Raw genomic sequence first — 21,020 nt, 5'->3', positions numbered from 1 at the left:
TACTCACCTCTACCCGCTAGCTCACTATCGACCAACTGTCGAGGTGTGACAACCATCAAGACCCCAACATGATGGAGGCTAGAGTGGAAAATAAAGATTTGTGAGGATCAAGAAGATCAAAGGGCAAAATATAGGATTATTTGGAGCTCATTAGGTAAACACAACGACTATGATTAAGTGGGTTTAAACCAAATTCAATTTTGATTTAGTTTAAAAAAAAAAGAAAAAGGCAACCCGACGCATGAAGCTCCCGCCATGCGGGGTCCTGGGGAAGAATCCATTGTACGTAGTCTTACCCTGTTTTTTGCAAGAGGCTGTTTCCAGGATTTGAACTCGTGACCTTTTGATCACATGGCAACAACTTTAACATTGCGCCAAAGCTCCCCTTCAATTTTGATTTAGTTTATCTAATTAAAAATTGAACTATATTTATATATAAGATAGTTTCCTTCATTTGTACTTAATTAAGAGTTATAGTATTTTTAAGAGTTAGGAAAAATATTTAATTGCATCTATTGAGGAAAAACTTTGAGAGAGACGTTTAAGATGGTACGAACATGCACTTAGACTGCCAATAAACATTCTAGTTAAGCGATGTAAAACTATAACAAATACACGCATCAAACAAGGAAGAGGCTTACCAAAGAAAACTTGGTTAGTAACAATAATATAAGATAAAATTTATTTAAGTATATATGATAATATAATAGATAATAGAGCCCAATGACGAGCCCAATGACGTAGAAGGATCCATATAACCAACCCCACCTAGTAGGATAAAATTTGATTGTCATTGTAGTAGAAAATATATTTAATTACCTTTTCTCTCTCCCCTCTCTCAATCTTTCTTCTCTTGCAACCAATTCCCCTCTCCCAATCCCTCTTCTCTCTTGTGCTCGTTGCCATAGCCAGATGCCAACATGCTTGTTGCCATACCCGCTTATTCGCCATCACGCTCATCATCGCACTAGACCATACCCGCTTCTCTGCAATTTATATATAAGATAATTTGGTTCATTTGTACTTAATTAGAAGTTGTAGTATTTATAAAAATTCGGAAATATATTTAATTTCTTTTTCCTCTCCCTTCTCTCGATCCTTCTTCTCTTACGACCAATTCCCTCTCCCAATCCCTCTTCTCTCTTGTGCTCGTTGGTTGTTTGGAATCATGCTTGCCGCCACCCCCACTTGAATGATATCATGCTTGCCACCACACTCTAAACCTTCTCCTAATTCTCTCTATATTCTCTTTGCATCGATCTTCTCTCTAAACTATTTCCACCAAGTTGATGCAGTGTGATTTGGTGTGTGCCAAGTCGACTGCAATTTCTTTGTTTCCTCTCGAGCCAATGTGGCGTCATGCATCTTGAGCTAGTTAACCGGAACGCTAAATTCCACCCATGACAACTGGCATGGCTTGGCACCTCGAACCATGATCACAATAGAATTCAAAAATAATAAAAATATATTTGTTAAAACAAGTATTCAATAAGATAAATATGAGATTATTTAATTATCAATTAGGTGATCCTAACTAAAATATATATCATATAAATTTATTATAATGATAAATTTGTCCATCTCGATATTCCTACATAGAAAGAGCAGTTTGGACTTTTCAAAAAAAAAAACAGATTGGCTTTTGGTAACCTGTCCAGATCATTGGTTTTCAACAAGTCTGACAGGTCAGTTCAACTTTTGTTTTTCATTTCTAGTCTATAGTCGCTTCAAACCAATGGAGATTCTGGTCTTGAAATTTTTTCAATAAAAAAAAAAAAACTAGTCACTCCCTCCATCATTTGATACCACCTGCTCCTTTCCTTGCACCTCATCCCCCAATACTGCTCCTATCACACTACCCCATACCGCATCAAAATCCCACCCGACCCGCAGGAAATCTCCTCACCCACTCTTCAATCTGAATCCCTTGTGGCGTCGCCCTTCACCTCCCATCTCTCCTATGTCCAACATCAATTCCCTCCCTTTCCTGAAACCCACTGGTGTTCTCAATGCACACCACAAATCCATTGCTACCCATGTCCACATCTTCAAATCTGAATGTGATCCCACCAACTGCAAGGGATCCTCTGCTACAAATGTCACCTTGAAAATCTGTAACTTCTACCTCCTGCCTTCATCACAGATTAAAGTGTTACATCATGTAATCTCGGGGTACTAACTAGATAAACCTCACACAACAACATCGCAACATCAGAAGGGATCCAGTCCTAAGAAAAAAATGAAATCCAGTACTCCAGATTCAACCTAATAATCATTGCAAACAGATTGCCAAGCACAAGATTGAATACAAGAGTTATCTCAAGAAGAGAGATAAATTCCTGGAACTAGATCTAGTACAACAAATCTCAAACTTGCAAGAGAAGAGAAAGTTGATCAAAGTGTATAAAGTGCAAAGTTCACCAATAACCAAGATTTGGACATGTGACATTGTCAACAATAGAAAACTCCATGGTTTTAGAATGGCACTGCCTAGGCCACATAGGTGGATATTAAGGGTATCACATGGTGGCTGCACAAAGCATATGCAGCCCACATTTATAGTTGTTAAGAAACTTATTTAGTTCATTTGAACTGGTTTAGGCTAAACCTCCTAAGCTAGACGATTTGGCAGCTTGTAACTCACAAGTGTTAACACATAAATATCTTGCACAAGAAAGAAGAAATTAAAGTCTCCCTTTTTTACTTAAATTGTTATACCTTGCCATAATTTGAGATACACGATGGGATCACAGATCACTCATTTAACTTTGCCATCACTTGTTAGAATCAGCGGGTCACCCATCTTTCTCTCACTTGTTATTTAGTTGAAGCGAGATTATTATGGATCAAGAGAAAATGATCACTCCCAATCAACATGACCCTCAAATTACTTTTCCTTATTTATAAATTGATTCAAATGCAGTTAACAGAAACATTAATAATAATACTTTTATTAAAAATAAATTAACAATCTAGTGTTATTGAGTTACCGTGCTAGTTTAATAATACTTTTATTTAAAAAATATCAACAATCTAGTGCTATTGAGTTATATATACCAAAAAATAACATCAATTATAATTTATTTTTTTATTTATTAAGTTTTGTTAATATATATAACATTATGTTTATGTTATATCCTTAACAATTGGATATCTCGAGACATAAATCAGAAACTCTTAAAAAAAAATCAGAATATCTACATATATTGCATTGAAAGAATCGCTATAATGAATTGATAAAATGAATGAGCCCCCACATAAATCACTCCATTTATATCAACTCATCATGAGTATCATATAATCAATGGCATAGCCACGTGAGGATGGGGGTACAATCGCCCCCCTAAGATTTTTTTTAAAAAAAAAATACCAAACTCTCACCGCACTTTGACCGGACGATTTACCACCTCGTTGTCGAAAAATTGAAATTGACCACATATTTGGAAAGCCCTCGACCTAAGCTATTCATTGGTACAACTTTTATGAGGAAATATCGTGACTTGAAAGGTTAAGGAAAGTTAAGTATTGAATTTTAAAAATAAAATATATAATAATAAGCGGATGAATTAAATCGTAGAACACAAAGTGAGGGCGCTAAATTAAAATCGGATCGGGTTCGAACAAAATCCAACGGATAGGTGCGGAGACAAGGATTACATTGGTTCAAGCCATGATTGATTTGGAGTTGATTGGGCCAAGTCATGACCAAACCAAATTTAAAGTTTAAAACGGGTTCGATCGGTTTAAACCTTCTCTTTCCTTTTTTTCTCCTTGCACACGTAGCAACCCCCGCCATGTCGTATGCCAGCGCCATGCCTTCTCTCATCCTTCTCTTTTATTTCCCCTTCGTCTTCATCCCCATTTCCTTCTCCTTCTCTTCTCCAACAAGAGCAAACTTACAGTTTTTCCTCTCCTCTTCTCAAGCACTCTTTTCTTCTCCATTCTCTTCTCCATAAAGTAAGAAACGGAGCAATCAGTTACTACCCTCTTCCAACAACAAGAGCAGCCCTCGCATCTTCTTCCTCTTCTCATATTTTCTAGGGTTTTGTTGGCACCACAAGAATAACCCTATTTTGCCATGCCTAATTCTCTTTATGTCATTCCGAGCTCACCAAAGCTAGTCGAGGTCAGTAACGAAGAAAGTAAACTCCTCTTTTGCTTCTTCATCCCTATCTTCTCTTATCTGTTTTTCTCAAAAGCAACGGTCTTCCTTTTATTTTTCCAGCGAGCAACCCTTTACAAGCAGCTCTTTTTTCCCCTTTGTCCAACCACAACAACAAGAGGAGTAAGTTATTCCCTTCTTCTTTCATGTTTCATTAATTGAACGAGAGTTGTAAAGTATATATTTAATTTTATTTTATTAGATTGCTAGTTAGGATGGTAATTAGATCAGAATGGAGATCTTATATGTAGTAATACAAATATTATGAGGAAACGAGGTCATAAATGATTCTTCAACTTTGAATCATACATAAGCTTTGGGGATCGACGGATCATTGTTTCAACTAGAACCAAAGGCTAAGGTCAAAATTTTCAAATTTAAGTTGGTTTTCAGCTCCATAAATTCAAAATTTAGGATTTTGGATCGTTAGAATCGACCTATACTAACGTTTGGAATTTTCAAAATTTTCATCTTATATTTTTTATGTATTTTCGAGTTCTTAGAGTTGGATAACTCGATTCCACTGCTAAAATGTTGGCATGCAAGACCCAAACATAACCACCGTTGTTCGGGAAAGAATTAAGTTTGTTTTCTGAACACCACAATAGCATAAAAGATAAACCAATACATGAGTTAGGGGCATCCCTGTAATTGAAGTTGTAGTTTTGATGGTGAATTAGATTCAAGTATTTCATTGGTTATCGAAATGAAACATGGTTATTATGAAATCCTAGCAAAATGTTAAAGCCAACTAAGAATGATTAGAGAAACCAACTATCAGCCTAAGATGAAACTTCAAAAGAAACATATGTTCCCAGTTCCTACACATTTTAGGAATCAACTATACAGTGTACACAAAATGAACAACCCTTGCAGTCATCTAAAATGTAACAGAATAGCAAACCCAATTCGAGGAATTGCTCATGTGATATGATGATAGAAAAGGACCCAGCTTGATCTTTAATCAATTTATTAATGGGTTTAGGTCAGAAAATCAGAAATAGGTTAAATTGTTTTTGCCTAATTTGGAAGAAAAGACTTAGAGGCTGTAGAAATTGAACAATAGTTGAAGTTTACTTTATTCAGGAATACAATTCCACAGACCATAAACACTCCACCCAATAAGACCACCAATTTGGAGAAACAACTTGCCACCACCTATCCACTTGCAAAGTAATAAGAGACAAAATGTGCCTAACGAACACTAGAGAGACAGATTAAAATAATAGTGTTTTCATTGTCAACATAGTTGGCAAAATTAGTTAATACGGATTCACCGACTTGGATCAGTATTGACAATGGCCAGCCCAACTTTTCTTATAAATCATCTTCTCTCAAAAATTGAGGAAAAATTTGGAAAAACTAGAAATTTCAATGGGAGAAATCAGCTAGAAATTAATTAGATTATATTAGAAAATCAATGGAACCCAATTACTTTTCGCTAAATCAAGAATGCAAATTGACGAAACAAGTTAAAATTTGGTATACTATTCTCTCAAACGCAATCACCTCTCCCTTTTCATCGAGCCGATGTGGTGTAGAAGCATCTCAGTGTCGGTCAACCACAATTTCTTTGTTCTGCCGCAAGTTGGTGTGCCAAAGTATCTCAGTGTCGGATGGGATGCAAAATGGTAAATTCCACCCATGACAGTCAGCATAGCTTAGCACCTCAAATCATGGTGTAGAACAACTCCAAAGTTCTACTAAACTAAACAGTAATTGTTTCAACACTAGGAGCTTAGACCATTGATTAGTGGTAGATCTCTAAGTTCATTTAAGTACTAAGAGTTGCAGTACAACTATTTATCAAACAAAAAGGGGATAAAGCACCTAATGGCATAACAAAAGTAGTCCTGTTGTACCTATGTGCTAATGCTACAAATACACTTTTTTTATTTTCTTTTTTCCTTTTTGCCTCTTTTTTGTGCATTTAGTAGGCAAAGAAAACTTAAGATAAAGAATGAGCAACAATTAGTGTTCCACATAAACTATTTCACTCGATAGTTGCGAGCTCATGATGGAAAAATTTACTACTAGGTACATACCTTGAGTAGATCAAACACCTTCTCAGCAATATACTTTTGCTGAAGGGTTGCACCCTTTTGTTGAACTTTATCAGGATGAATGCATAAAGTCGCTTTTCTATAGACTTTTTTCACAGCAGCAGCAGTGATTAAATCAGTCAAAGAGACAGGCTGCCAGCCACATTCAGGCCAAAGTACCTGCCAACCATTTGGAAAATCAATGAGATCAAATCAATGACAATTATATCTCAGCACCTATCACAATACAAGATTTTTTAAGATTCTTTCTAAATGATATATGGATTAATAGCAATACCAACAGTAAAAAAAACATTAAGCTAGGCATTAATTTTGATGTTTAAATGCACAAAACTTTAAATGTAGTTGGCAACAAAATTCAAATAGATAAGAGTTCAAACACTAAAAGCACTAATGTTGTTTACATTGTCCAAACCATGACAGTACATGTGGAGAACTAGAAAAAGAAAACATGCAAAAACACTATTAGCCAATTGAGAGTCATATCGTTGCTTTTCAAGGCATTAGGCATTGCAAGGTCATAGAACCCAGGTGCAAGGTGCATACCCAGGAAAATTGAGGCATATAATGCTACAATTGATCTACCTGTGTAACGCATACAACCAAGATTTGAATTCTCAATCCTAGTTCAATCCCAGGCTGAAATGAGATATACTGGTGTGCTCGGTGCTAGTGTCAATGGATGTGTCAAGTATTAGAAGAAGAGAGGGGAGAAGAAAGAGAAGTTTCGCATAAAGACATCAACTGCAAAAACTTTGCTACATAGAAGGTGCAGACCCTAAACTCACAGGCGAACGAAACACCTCTATAAGGCAAAATTGCCTCGCCTTGCTATGTTTAGCTGGTCAAAACGCCTCTCCTTCCAAAACATCTCACACCATCACCAACTTGTGTTCATGAGCACCTCACCTCGCAGAAACTTCATTGACCTCTAAGAAAGATTGAATGCATCGGATTTGAAGTTTTAGTCCTGAAACACCTTGCACCATTGTTGACCGGAATTCCCAAACACCTTGCTTCAATCAACCAAACAACCACCTCACTTCGTGGAACCTTCGCCAACCTCCAAGGAAGATTCCAACTCAATGTGATATTCTAATTGTATTGGGTTGTTCTGAATGCTGATCGACCAACAAAATGAAAAGGATCACCTATGCTAATTGGCACAGGATGAGATATTAATCAATACATGGAACCACATAGAAGGATAAGAGTTAACCACAGCATGCTCACTTCTATTGTGATTGTCATTATTAGATCAATTGCTTAACAAATCAAACTCTTTTAGAATTAAAGTCCATCCCATTTTATTTGAAATCATAAAAAACCTATTGTGTTATTTGAAGTCATAACAAACCTAGCACACAAAAAAAAATATGAAATGTCCAAATGCTAAATTATTTTCCTATTATATATATCATTTTCCCTTATTGGCATTCTGTCATATGCCATAAAGTATATTTCAATAGTGTATTCCATAAAGTATATTTCCCACATGGATTGTCATCTTTTTTCAATTATATTTTCTTGGAAAATGTTTTATGACATACCAAAAATACCTCATACCACAATGACATGTATGAAAATAATTGGGCACGTGGACATGCCACCAGTTAATAATTTTGCATGAACAATTAACAATGTTAAAATTTTGTTATAATTTCTGATAATAAGTGATAGATTTGTTATGATCTGTTACAACACATAGATTTGTTATTTAGATAGTATATGATAGATTTATTAATTTTAAAAGAATGACATAGACTTCTTAAAGCTTGTAAACTAAGTACTATATTTAGAAATTAATTCATCATTAATTGATTGTGTTAATTTCAGATTAAGGAGACTACGGTGACCAAAAATTAATTTAGATACATAGGTCGACAATAGAAGTTATATATCTTTTTAGACAACTAAAAGCAAGATCTACACATGGTATTCATAAACTTAAAAAAAAACTTATGATAGAGTTCCAAGAGAAATTATATAAAGAAATTTAAAAAAGAAAAGTGTTAGCATAGCATATATTAAACTAATTCAGGATATGTATGAGGATGTAATGACCAGAATGGCAGATTACTGAAACACTTCCAATGAAAATAGGATTACATCAAGAATTCACTCTATGTCTCTATCTTTTAAACTAATCATGACGAACTCACTAGACATTCAAAACACATGGTACATGTTGTTTGCATGATGTTATTTTGGTAGATAAGACACGTGAAGGAATAAATGCTAAACTAGAATCTTGATAAAAAACACTAGAAGTGAAAGATTTTAGCTTAGTAGAGTAAAAATAAAATGTATGGAACTTGAGTTTAACAATATTAGATGTAATGAGGCAATTGTCAAAATAGGAGATGATAAATTGCCTGGAACTGAGAGTTTTAAGTATTTAGGATCATTTTTGCAAAACAATAGAGGGACTGATAGAGATGTCTTACATAAAATACAAGCATGAGGGTTGAAATGGAGGAGGGAGTCGAATGTTTTATGTGATCGTAAAGTACCTTTAAAACTTATAGGGAAGTTATACAAAACAGCGGTTAGACCTGCTATGTTATATAGCGTTAAATGTTGGGTTATGACTCAAGCACATGAGTAAAAGATGAGAGTTGCAGAAATGAAGATGTTAAAATAGATCTGTCAACATACGAGGATGGACAGAATAAGAAATGAGAGAATTAGATAGAAAGTCGAAGTTGCATCTATTGAGGACAAACTCTCATAGACACATTTAAGATAGTACGAACATGTCTTAAACGACCAATAAATGCTCTGGTTAGGCAATGTAAAACTATAACAAATATGCACATCAAATGAGGAAGACCAAAAAAGATTTGGTTAGCAACAATAAAACAAAATAAAATTTATTTAAGTATAGATGATATAGTAAGGGATAGAGCTTAATGGTGTAAAAGGATCCATATAGTCGACCCCACCTAGTGGGATAAGTCTTGATTGTTGTTCATTTCAGATGCGAAAAAATCAATATGAAAAACATATCAATTCCTCAATAAAATACCATACACAATGTTAACTCACTTAACAACCCAAATTCAACCACCATCACGATGGTATTTAAGTATATTCTGAAAAATAAAAAAAAATATTTGATATTTTATATTAGGCAAGCTAGAAATAAATTAAGCATGGCAAGATATATTCAATTTTACATATTTAATCCTCTTTCACACATATTATACTTTCTCACATATTCCACTTTCAATATGTTTATATCAATTAGAAATTGAATTGAAAGTGATTTTACTTAATTTTACTTTAATGTGGGAGCATAAATTCATATAAGTTTTTCTTGTATGATCTTCTTTCACTTAAATTATTTACTTATAAAAAAATCTAGAAATTATATAATCAAATAAATTTGAATTTCAGAGAAACAAGTTACTAAAGATATATCAATCTTTATTTGAATTCATCTTAATTGATGTGTGCCAAAACGTATCAAGCGTTGACACAACACAACACTCATCAGCACAGCATAGGCTAAACAGGAGAGATTTACCCATGTCAATTGGTATCGACTTTGGTCGACACACGCCAATTATGGTGCCTCACGGTATAAGATTCCGTAGAGTTCAATAGCATGATAAGATTTATGACTTGTTAAGAATATGTTTTCTGATTATTGTTAGTGGACATTCAACTTCAAGAAATATGACAAGTAGAAAATAAAATTTCTTTTCACATTAAAAATATGAATTTCTAACTAGTCAGAATGTTAGAAAGAAAGCAAAATGCTCAGTTATGTATTGTTGTTAAAATTGATTTAATAAAATACAATAACAGTAGCAACAAATCTTAAGCATTGGAGAAGCCTTTAACTGAATCGGCGGATGATCATAAAACAATCATCAACTTCAAAGTGTTCAAATTGATATTATTTGGAAAGCACATCATAGTTCCTAAGAGGAGAAAGAAGGCGACAACATTGTGTGACGTTGCACTATGGTAGCATCAAATACTGATGGCAAATTCAGCATAAAAAAGTAACTTACATATTGCATGGACGACAGCAAGGCACGCAAGTTGCCTTCTTTACCCAAAGCCCACCGTTTTATCTCAATGTCTAGGGTTTCAGCAATTCTCTGACATCAATATCAACGACTGTTAGATAGTAAATAATGTCCCCGGATGATGAATTTTGAACAAGAGAAGGCATACTATTGCTGAAGCATTTTAGAGAAATATCAAAGCAACTAGTTGTCATGACAGAGAATAATAAAGCATACATGTCTTTCTGCTTGCTCCCTTTGAGTTTGCATATCCCGCTCATTCTTCACTGCCAGTGCTTTTGCCTGCACAGAATAAATAAATGCAAGATCAAATAAAGAGTTTGGGTGTGGTTCTTATTTTACATATGAACCAAATAAAATATCAGTACCGCCCGCTCAAGTGTCCTTTGATGGCGTTCTAACCTAGCTCTTCTTCTCTCTTCACTTTCTCCTTCAATTTCTTGAAATTCTCCGGATGATGGAGCACCTTTTGATGAAAAGAAAAATGGAGTATGGGGAAGCAAGGAGGGGAAAGGGAAGAGAAGAGAAACAATACTTAGTCAAAACCAGTTATGAAATGAAAGGATCTATCTGACAAAACATACAATGAAAATGAACCTACACCAATTAAAATTGTTACCTCCAAATATGGAAGCTAGGTCATCTGTAAAATTTGTTGTAGATGATGACTTTCTAACGTTGGTGCTAGTCCCCGATGGTTTCCGTGTGCCATCAAAACCACCTCTATTTTGAGTTTGACCGTCAAACATTGTTTCCTGAAATATCCAAGTACTATGGTAATGCTTCTGAAATCAAAATAAATTCCCCATAATAATGAGAGATTAGCCCTAACCGTTGAAGTAGATCTTTCTTTTGGTGCACTAGTAGCTCGAGTGCTCATACCAAAAAAGGACTCGAGATCATCCTCAGGCATCTGTTGTTTTTCTCTCGCAGCCGCAGCAGCCTTTTCTCGGGCTTCTGCAGCAGCTCTTTCTCGTGCTTCTGCAGCAGCTCTTTCTACTGCAGCCCTTTCAGCTCTTCGCCGAGCTTCTGACGCAGCTCTCTCCACAGCAGCTTTTTCTCGTGCCTCAGCTGCAGATTTTTCTCTGACTTCTGCAGCAACCTTTTCCCTAGCTGCAGCAGCCTTCTCTTTGGCTTCTGCAGCAGCTCGTTCAGCTCTTTCTCTGGCCTCTCTTTCAGCTCTTTCACGTGCTTCAGCAGCTGCTCTCTGGACTGCAGCTCGCTCAGCCCGTTGCCGCGCTTCAGCATTTGCCTTCCCAACAGCTGCTCTCTCAGCTTTCATCCGAGCTTCAGCAGAAGCTCTTTCCCTAGCCTCTCTTGTAGCCCTCTCCACGGCTTGCCTGGCTCTTTCTCTTTCCCTTTCTAATTCCTGTTGTCTTTCCATCTCAAGTCGCTTTCTCTCCTTCTCCTGATACTCTCGTTCCCTCTGTTCCTGTTCCCAGATGAATCTTTCATCGTTATCATCCAAATCCTCTTGATGTGTGGCCTCTTTTATTTTGTATGCTTTTGCATCACGTTCTCTCTCCCTCACCTCTTTAGCATGCCTGAATTTTGCTTCAGCTCTATCCATGGCCACCTTCATGGCAGCCGCAGAAGCTGCAGCAGCTGAATATGTCTCAAATTCTTCACCTTTAAATAAATCTGAATGATTTTGATCATATGTCTGAGGCTTGCCCATTGCAAAATCTTCAAGTTCATCAAATGGAGATGAAACAGCATTCTTAGCTGATTCATTGTAAGTATAATTATTAGATGATTGATACAATGATTCATCATCCTTTCTTGTGACAGTACTACCAAAAGGTGCTTGTTTAACAGCGAGTGGAGGTGGGTGCCTAGAAGGTGGTGGAGCTGTAGTAGGTTCAGTGAAGAGGGGGATTTCATCAACAGAAAGCCAAACATCATCTGCTGTGTCCAGTTGTTCATTGAACTTTGGAGACTGATGATCTGAGATATTTTGTCCAATAGTTGCAGAATTATGCAAATCACTCCTACCTACAGATCCTTGAGAATCGGAATGCTTGTTACTCTGCAACTTTGGCAAGAGATCATCAAAGGGATCCACTGGAGATTGAGGTGATTCTTGTCTGTGTCCAATTGTAATGTTCTCAGTTTTCTTGAGAGGGCTCTTGTCTCTTCTACCCTCATTTATTTCAGTATTAAAGAGGGGGGGATCTGATTCTGAGACTCCATTAAAAGCATTTTTATCCTTGTTCACTTCTGTGTTACCAGAAGAGACACCAACTCCTGTGCTCCCATGATTTATTGATTCACTGATGTTTTCCAGAGGGTCAGTGAACAACCCAGAAGAGGAATAAGTGGCGGGGGATACTGATTCTAACACAACAAAGGGATCTTTTATAGTATTGACAGATGGCTTAGCTGGTGGAACAGTGGGCTCCTGTTTGTTAGCCTCTGGAAACTCTCTGCAAATGCCATTGCATTTTGGAAAAGTGAAAAATAATGCCTACTCACAAATAGAAAAGGAAAGTTTAGTATGGAAGTATGGAATATGTAGCAGAAGGCAATTGTTAGCTAGACTCTTTCCTGGATCCCTAAAGGTATTGCTACCATCTTGAGAGACTACTTTCGGCTCTAGTAACTGACTCTCACTTCAAACATCCAGCTTATCCAAACTATTTTTATTTAATACCACAAAACTTGTATTTGGTAGATTTGAGTTTTATTGGCAAGCTTTTGTACACTTGACAGCTTTATGGAATAGATTAAGTATTTTATATAGAATTCAGAAATATCTTGCAACCCAGCAATCAAAAAGGTTTTACATCAGTTTAATGGTAAGAAATGTTATTTATCATATGGTATGGTCATTCCAGAATGAATTTATAGATAATGTCTTAGTTATTCATCTCTGAAAAGACCATGATTTGTACCTTGGAGATCACGTAGCTCCACCAATCCTACATCAGTTTAAGCATGTGCAACCACATGTAAGGTCACTGTCCATGCTAATAAATAGTTGCTTTTGAGAAGGAAAATTGAACTAGGTTATGAGAAGAGAAACCCCGCACTGCAGTAATAAATTGATAGGAACTGTCAGTGTGTCTTAGACGCTCAAAACATCATTTGACTTTGAGATAGAGCAAAGAGCTAGAGGAAGTAGTTGAAAGTTGAAGCCCTAAATTTCAAAAGTCAATGACTAATCATCAAAGGAGCTCAACTTCAAAATTGATTTTTGAAATGAATTCAGATATGACATCCATGCACCTCTATCCTTCGGATTGGGAGGATTCAACAATGGAAGGCTAAGGTTGAGAATTTCTTCATCATGAACATTAAAGATTGGTTCAACTTAACAGAGGGATTTGAAGCCTCAATCGATGGTCAAGGAAGACACCTCGAGAAAAAGAAACGGACCAAGGAGCAACTCAAAAAATCCGAGACAAACAACAAGTTAACCAAAATTTTAGTTAATTTATGTCTGACAATATCTTGTGTAAGATAGGTAATTACAAGGATGGAAGTGAGTTATGAAGCAAATTGGTCAAGCTCCATGAAGATTCATTCTCAATGGAAAGTAAAAAAAAAAAAGGTAGAGAGGGAAACTCTTTGTTTCAAGTATATGAGGATTCGGAGGTTGAGAGTCATTCAACATCTAAGGAGGAAATTGAAGAAGCATCCACCTTAAGGGTTGAAGGGGAGAGATCATTGACACCGGAATAAGAAGAAGCCTCAACTTCCGAAGCCAATGAGGAAGAATCATGTATCACCCCTACAAGTAAAGAAGGCATAACAATTTCAATTTGTAAAAATAAAAAATCATATCATGCGCTTTGAATGTAGGGAAAAAAGGGTACTATAAAAGTAAGTGTCCCAAATTAACAAAGAAAAAGACTCAAATAGCACCCAAGGTGAAGGAGAAATCAAAGGGAGTCGGGACCTTGATATGAAAGGGCAAGGAGCACATTGTATGCTTCTTACGCAATCTAAAGGGACATTATCAAAATCAATGTTTAGAGAGGATGTCCTCGAGCAAGAGCAATGAGGGAAGCTCAAATCAAGGGGAGTTGTCAAGAGCAAAACTAAGGTACCATTAATTAATGGTACTTCCTCATATCATGATAAAAAATGGGCTAGAAATAAGTTTTATGATTTTAGTGTTATTTATCATCATAATAGGAAGCATGATAGTTCTACATAGAATTATAGATCATATATGCTAAAACAACCTTACCTTAAGGATAGGAAGGTGGAAAACAATTCATGTAAGAAACCTAAGCAATTTAGACATATGTCTAGAAAGAAAAATATCCAAGGCAATAATGAAAAATCAAATGTTGAGGATTTATGTCGAAAATTAAGTCTTGAGGTCAAGACTTGATAAATTAGAAATGACCCTTAGGAAAATGACAAATAATGTCAAAGGGTCTAAGAGGCAAAACCTCAGCCTAGATAGGCAAGAGTCATCTAAGGGCAAGAAAGGTTTGGGATACAAACCTGAGCCAATGAGAATGTGTCATCATATCATAAAGTTCCATATAGCTATAGAACTAACCCTAAGTCTAGAAGTCAAGTAAGGTTACAAGGGAGGCTATCCAAACTAAGGTTTCTAATAGGAAAGTCGAAAGTTTCTAGGGAAGTTATCTATATTGAGTACCTAGAACACCCAAGGAGTACCAATAGGTACTGGGTTCCTAATAGTGTGATCCCTTCACACTAAATGGGTTTAAAGTATGTCAACTCTAATCGGAATGATAGTTAACCCAACCATGGTGAAGTTGACACTTTAGGGCATTTTCAAGGTATTGTAACAACTTGAAAATGAGAAGTTGATATTTACTCTTAAAGAGTAAAAGTGTGACAATAAAAAATTGATGTATTGAGATTAATCAAATTGGCACAAATTGGATGAGACTTACAAATGTGTCAAATTGAGACTTTGGCATATTTTAAGAAAATGGAGCAACTTATGCCTATTTTGGCTTAGCATTTAATTGATAATACTTAGATAGAAAATTTAGGTAGTTTTTTTAGTCATAAATACCATGATTGTGTATCCTATCACATGCCATGACATCATATACTGCACTCATTTTGTTAAGAAAAATGATACACTTCATGTCATACATGCATCATTAACTTTTTTTTTTTGAAAAATATTCATTTGATGTATGTCATAATCATTATCATGAGATGTTTAATTTCTTGAAATTAAGGACACATAAATTAGCATCCTAGGTAGGACGATCAAAGTTAAAGTGTCTAGATAGAGATGCATGATCCCTTAGTATAGAGAAAACAACCTATTGTACATCTCACAAAGAACATAGAGTTAACTTATATGTGTATTGAGACATATTAGATACAAGTGAGATATTAGGAAGATAAGCAAAACTCAAGATGTTGATTTAGTGCATCTATTTGAGTTTTAGTTTCATCAAAATACAATGATTAATCATGGGGAAAGCTAGTCATATGCATTTAGCCGAAAAATCGTGGTTGAAATTATTTTTGAAAATCATTTCAAAATCATTTTGGAAAACCATGATGGAGTCTATTTGTTGATAGAAATCACCATTGACTAGTTAAATACAAAGTTAGAGTGAAAGATTGAAGTTTTCAATGGTTTCTAGTTTTGTATTATTTTTTGAAAATATGATTTATTTTCATAAAAAACTATTTTTCTATGATAGTATATGACATAAGTAATGTGTATGTGAAATTTCATGATTTTTCAAATATCATAGAATTATTTATGTTCCTTAAATTCGATCCAAATTTGAATTTGGAAATCAGAAACTCCAATCGATTGGCCATTGGGTCCAATCAATTGGCGCATGTCGTAATCAATTGGCACATGTGGTAATCGATTGGCAACTCACGCCAATCCATTAGCACTAGCCGGAATCGATTAATAGTTAAAATGGTTTGATTTCAATCCATTAAACCACGATTAGTCAATTTAACTATTTCTAACCAAATATTTGATAAGTATTTAAGGGTAATTTTCGGGATGAAAATGAGAAAGATGGTTAAAGGGGACTAATTTAGAGTTAAGGAGGTTTAGATTCAAGATTAAATTTTTAACGACTCAAATTTTGAGATTTCCTAAAGTTTTAGGAACTTAAAATCATTGTTGGTGCAATGGTTAAGGATAGAGCATATCTTGAGGGGGAGAGACACCTTAAAGGCATAATTTGGATAAGAAAGAAGATTTATAAAAGGATGTTGATTAAATGCTCAAGAAAGAGCATAGGATACAATAAAAGGTATGGGACCTTCATTGAGATATTTGAAAGATAAGAGGAATGAATCTTGGGAGAAGATTTTTGATTTGTGTCAAAGGGAGAAAATGTAAGGTTTAAGTTAGAAATAAACTCCCATTCATACTTTGGCATGGGATGAAGAAGGAAGTTGAGCTAATATGGGTTAGTCTAACTTAAACAGATTGTCCAAAATCAAAAAGGGGAGATTGTTGGTGCAATCGTCCTCATGTCAAGGTTGACTAATTTGACTAAGTTGGGGTTGGTCCAAGCTTGAGTTTCGATGTTTGACAATATACAACCACAACAACTAAGTTTTATCCCACTAGGTGGGGTCGACAAGATGTTTGACAATATGTGAGAGAGAAATCAAATAGGTCAATGAGAATCGAATACTTACTAGGAAAGTCCTAACTGGAGGTTAGGTAAATGGAAAGTCCTAGCGGAGCTAGGTGGTGGAAGACCTAGTTGGGAAATCCTAACTCAGATTAGGTAAGTGAGAAGTATACCGCATGACTAGTCCTAACTAGAGATTAGGCAAGGGAAAGTCCTAACTCCTAACTAAGATTAAGCAGGTGAAAAGTCTACCGAGTGACTAGTCCTAACTAGAGATTAGGCAAGGAAAAGTCCAACAAGTTGACAAGGGAAAAGCCAAGTGGGTCAAAGTTGACTAGACACTTGGCAGAAGATGAAAAGTCCAAGAAGGTCAAAGGTTAACCGAACACTTAGTGAAGAAGTCCTAGAAAATCAAGGTTGATCCAATGTTGGGCAAAGGAACCCTAAACTTAGATTCTGGATGTTAGGGTTGGACAATCGATTAGGGTAATTGATTGAAAATTATTTTCGTGAAATACAGAACAGTGTTGAATCGATTAAGTCAATTGATTCAACATAAGTCAATTGATTAGAGTAATCGATTAGACGATTTTCACGAGGGAACAGAAAGGCCTAGAATCAATTGAGGCAATCGATTTAGGCTTGACCAATCAATTGGGTTAATCGATTAGGGCCTTTTTCACGAGAGAACAAAAGGTGCTGAAATCGATTGGGGCAATTGATTCAGCGAGCTTTAATTGATTAAGCTAATCAATTAGAGCGGTTTCGTAAAGAACAGAAAGCTTCAGAATCGATTGGGTTAATCGATTAGAAGCGGGTAATCGATTAGTATGGCTTACTAATCAATTAGTCAGGCGAAAAAGAGTCATTCTACACGTTTTAAAAGGCCAAGTTGACGTGGCAATCGATTGGGGGTAAGACCAATCGACTAGGAGGCATTTTCCAGCCTGAAAGAAACCCTAGAAAAGGGGAGTTCGTGGACATTTAAAGACGTCAGTTCTTGAGAAGTTAAAAGTGAAGTGTTACTGCATTTCCAACCAATCAAAAGGTATTTCGAAGCAACAAGAAAGCGTTCAAAGCATAATACATGTAAAGTTGTTTGTATTCATTGTATTTTCTTTGTATTTCTCGTGTTCGAGATTGAACGAGGCTTCTCCGTCTCTTGAAAGGAGGTTTTCATAATGGAGCTATGACAGAGAGTTGAACCCTTGGATTAGTCAGCTCAAGGAGGTAGATACCAAATAAAATTGAAGGTGTTAGCATGGTGAAGTCTTCGCTTCAAGTTTCCGCTGTCATTCAAGTTCAACAAAGTGAAGTGAGCTATTCACCCACTCTAGCTTATAGATGTTCTAACAAGCGTAGCATGTATTAAACTAGTTAAAGATATGTATGAGGAGACTTCAGGCAGATTAACTAAAGCATTTTCAATAAAGATCCGATTACATCAAGGATGAGCAATGAGTCCGTATCTTTATACAATAATCATGACGAACTCTAGACACATTCAAGACATAGTATCATGGTGCATGTTATTTACAGATAATATTATTTTGATAGATGAGACACGTGAATGAGTAAATGCTAAACTAGAATCTTAGCAGAAAATAGTAAAAGTAAAAGATTTTATGCTTAGTAGAATAAAGACAAAATATATAAAATTTAAATTTAGTAATATTAGACGTAATGAAATATTGTTAAAATAGGAAATAATAAGTTAATTTTAAGTATTTAGGATTATTTTTGCAAAACGATTGAGGGACTGAGATGTCTTACATAGAATATAAATAGGATAATCAAAATAGAAGAGAGCGTAGGGTGTTTTATATGATCGTAAAGTAACTCTAAAACTTAAAGTAAAGTTCTACAAAATAACGATTAGATTTTGCTATGTTATATGGCGCTAAATGTTGGGCTATGTCTCGAGCGAAGACGAAAGTTGCAGAGATGATAATGTTAAGGTGGATGGTGGGCATACAAGGATAAATGGAATAAGAATGAAAGCATTAGAGAAAAAGTCGGAGTTATATTTATTGAAGGAAAACGAGAGAAGCGTTTAAGATAATACAGACATGTACTTAGACAGCCAATAAATGTTGCAGTTAGGCGATGTTAAACTATAATAAATACAAAGAGAAAGACCAAAAAGACTTTGTTAGTAATAATAAAATAAGATAAAATCTATTTAACTATAGATGATGATATAGTAAGGGATAAAGCACAATAGCGTAGAAAGATCTATATAGCCGACCGCACCTAGTGAGATAAGGTCTAGTTGTTGTTGTCGTCGTTAATAACCAAACACAACAATAAGAGTACATAGATTTATAGAGTTGATAGTGAAATTGCTATTCCAAAACTAATAAATTAGAAATAAGTGTAAGATGAACTAAGATCAGAAGGTCAAAAGTGTTAACTACAAGTCCAGCGCTAGTATACAAATATTTGTGTGTGCATGTGTATATATGTTTATCTGAATTTTTCGTCAAATATCTTAAGCTTACTCGTTGAAACTTGTCTACCATCAACAAAATTGCAACAAAATGATGAATTTACACAACTACAGAAACTAATATTTTTCATTCATGTCTTGCAATTATGATGCTTCCATGTTCTAATGGTGTGGAAATAAAACCGCTGACACAATAATGTTCCTGCCTAGTAGTTCAGGCTAAATTTAAGTGACTACCTTTATTTTCTAACAAGATTAGGTGGGCATAAATCGTTGAAGAGAAACAATCAAGTGATCATGATCCAAACAAGTTCCATGGTCAATCTACCAAGTTATGAAGAGATAAAAAAAAAATGCACCTTTTCTTCGGATGAGTGCTCCCAGTGAATCCAGGAATCAGATCGTCAAACGCAGACAAACCCTGATCCCTTTTCTCCGTAGATCTTCTACCACTCTCATCTTTTGCATTCGTCATTGGCTTTCCGAGATTCTCAAGAAGATCATCGAATGGAGGAGAGACGTGAGTAGATCCTGATGAGTTTGAGGCAAAGACATCGTCATACTTGATCGACGACGAGCTCTTCGCCCCAACACCATCAAAGATATCATCATCATAAACCGGCTTGTCGTAGACTGGCAGAGAAGACGAAGACGAAAATTTCGTGCCAGGATCTTTATTATAGTTGTCGAAGATGGAGTCAACAGGAGGGGGAGAAGACGAGGCAGACCGCCCATGCGAGGAGGGATCCGAAAGAGGCTTTGCACGACCTCCAAACACATCATCGTGTTCCGGGGGACTCCGTCTCCCTGACATGTCAGCCCCATGATCGCCGATCCAGGGATCACCGGCCGAGTTGGAGTTCCACCCGGATCTCGGATTGCTCCGGGAGCCGTTCACGGACGAGGATCTGTCGGATCCGAGCCCTATATTGAAAACTCCTCCGCCGGATGCGTACGCAGAGGTTGGAGCCTTGGAGGCGGCCATGGGGGCAGCCTTGCCCTGCGGGCGGAAGCCGAAATCCCGAGCCAGGATTCCCGGGAAGTCATCCATAGGCTAGACGAACACGGAGATCGGCAAGAGGGAGATTGTTAGGAGGTAGCTATGGCCTAGGGCGGCGAGCGGTGGCGATCGGCCGGGAAAGCACGACACGGGAGAGGCGGAGAGGGGAGATCGGGGGGAGCCACGACTCGCTTAGGGCCGAAGAAAGAAATGAAGATGAAACTTTTTTTTGTCTTTTGGGTTCGACCCCCTTGAGCACGGAGGACGCTATTCATTCTGGAGGTGGGACCCATGCAAAGTGGTGATGGGTATGCGACGTATTTCGGTGCATGATCGTTTCAATCCTTTATTTGCGCTGTCTTTACTTGCGAGGACGGAAAGAAAACTGGGAGTGTAGGAAAAAGAAACTTAATCGATAAACGGTTAATTTTGGAATTAAAATTAATCACAGTCGGACGACAAGCAAAGATGGAAAAAAATGACACAGCTATTCTTTCTTCCATCACAAAATTATATACTATATATCATTAAGCATGTGACTCTTCGTTTTCTCCAGTTTCTTTTCTCCATCCGAAGTTCACGCCTGTGGTCTTACCTCGGCAAGGTCTTCAATTGTTCTTCAGGGCAACGACCTCTATCGTTGTTTGATTTTATCTGCAATGTCTGTGGTCTTTCCTCGGCAACGTCTGCGATCTTCTTTACTCAGCTACGTTTTCTGTTTATTGATTTCTTACCACATTTATCCT

At 36.4% G+C, this 21,020-nt stretch overlaps 1 protein-coding gene across 1 annotated transcript in view; it reads right to left on the bottom strand.

Annotated features, from left to right (window-relative positions):
• Window positions 1-20,521, bottom strand: part of LOC122009098 (auxilin-related protein 2-like) — a 29,400-nt gene extending 8,879 nt beyond the window's left edge. Inside the window, exons 1-7 of the mRNA XM_042565120.1 lie at window positions 19,634-20,521; window positions 11,098-12,691; window positions 10,885-11,020; window positions 10,634-10,731; window positions 10,482-10,547; window positions 10,248-10,337; window positions 6,208-6,384 (exon numbers count right to left, since the gene is read on the bottom strand). Coding sequence (XP_042421054.1) covers window positions 6,208-6,384; window positions 10,248-10,337; window positions 10,482-10,547; window positions 10,634-10,731; window positions 10,885-11,020; window positions 11,098-12,691; window positions 19,634-20,325 — 2,853 coding nt within the window. The 5' untranslated portion in view covers window positions 20,326-20,521. The remainder of the gene's footprint in view (window positions 1-6,207; window positions 6,385-10,247; window positions 10,338-10,481; window positions 10,548-10,633; window positions 10,732-10,884; window positions 11,021-11,097; window positions 12,692-19,633) is intronic.
• Window positions 20,522-21,020: the final 499 nt, after the last annotated feature.

This window comes from Zingiber officinale, chromosome 8A (assembly GCF_018446385.1).
Source record: "Zingiber officinale cultivar Zhangliang chromosome 8A, Zo_v1.1, whole genome shotgun sequence".
NCBI lineage: Eukaryota > Viridiplantae > Streptophyta > Magnoliopsida > Zingiberales > Zingiberaceae > Zingiber > Zingiber officinale.
The sequence above is the reverse complement of the archived record's forward strand: the minus strand, read 5'-3'. Positions and strand labels throughout refer to the sequence as shown.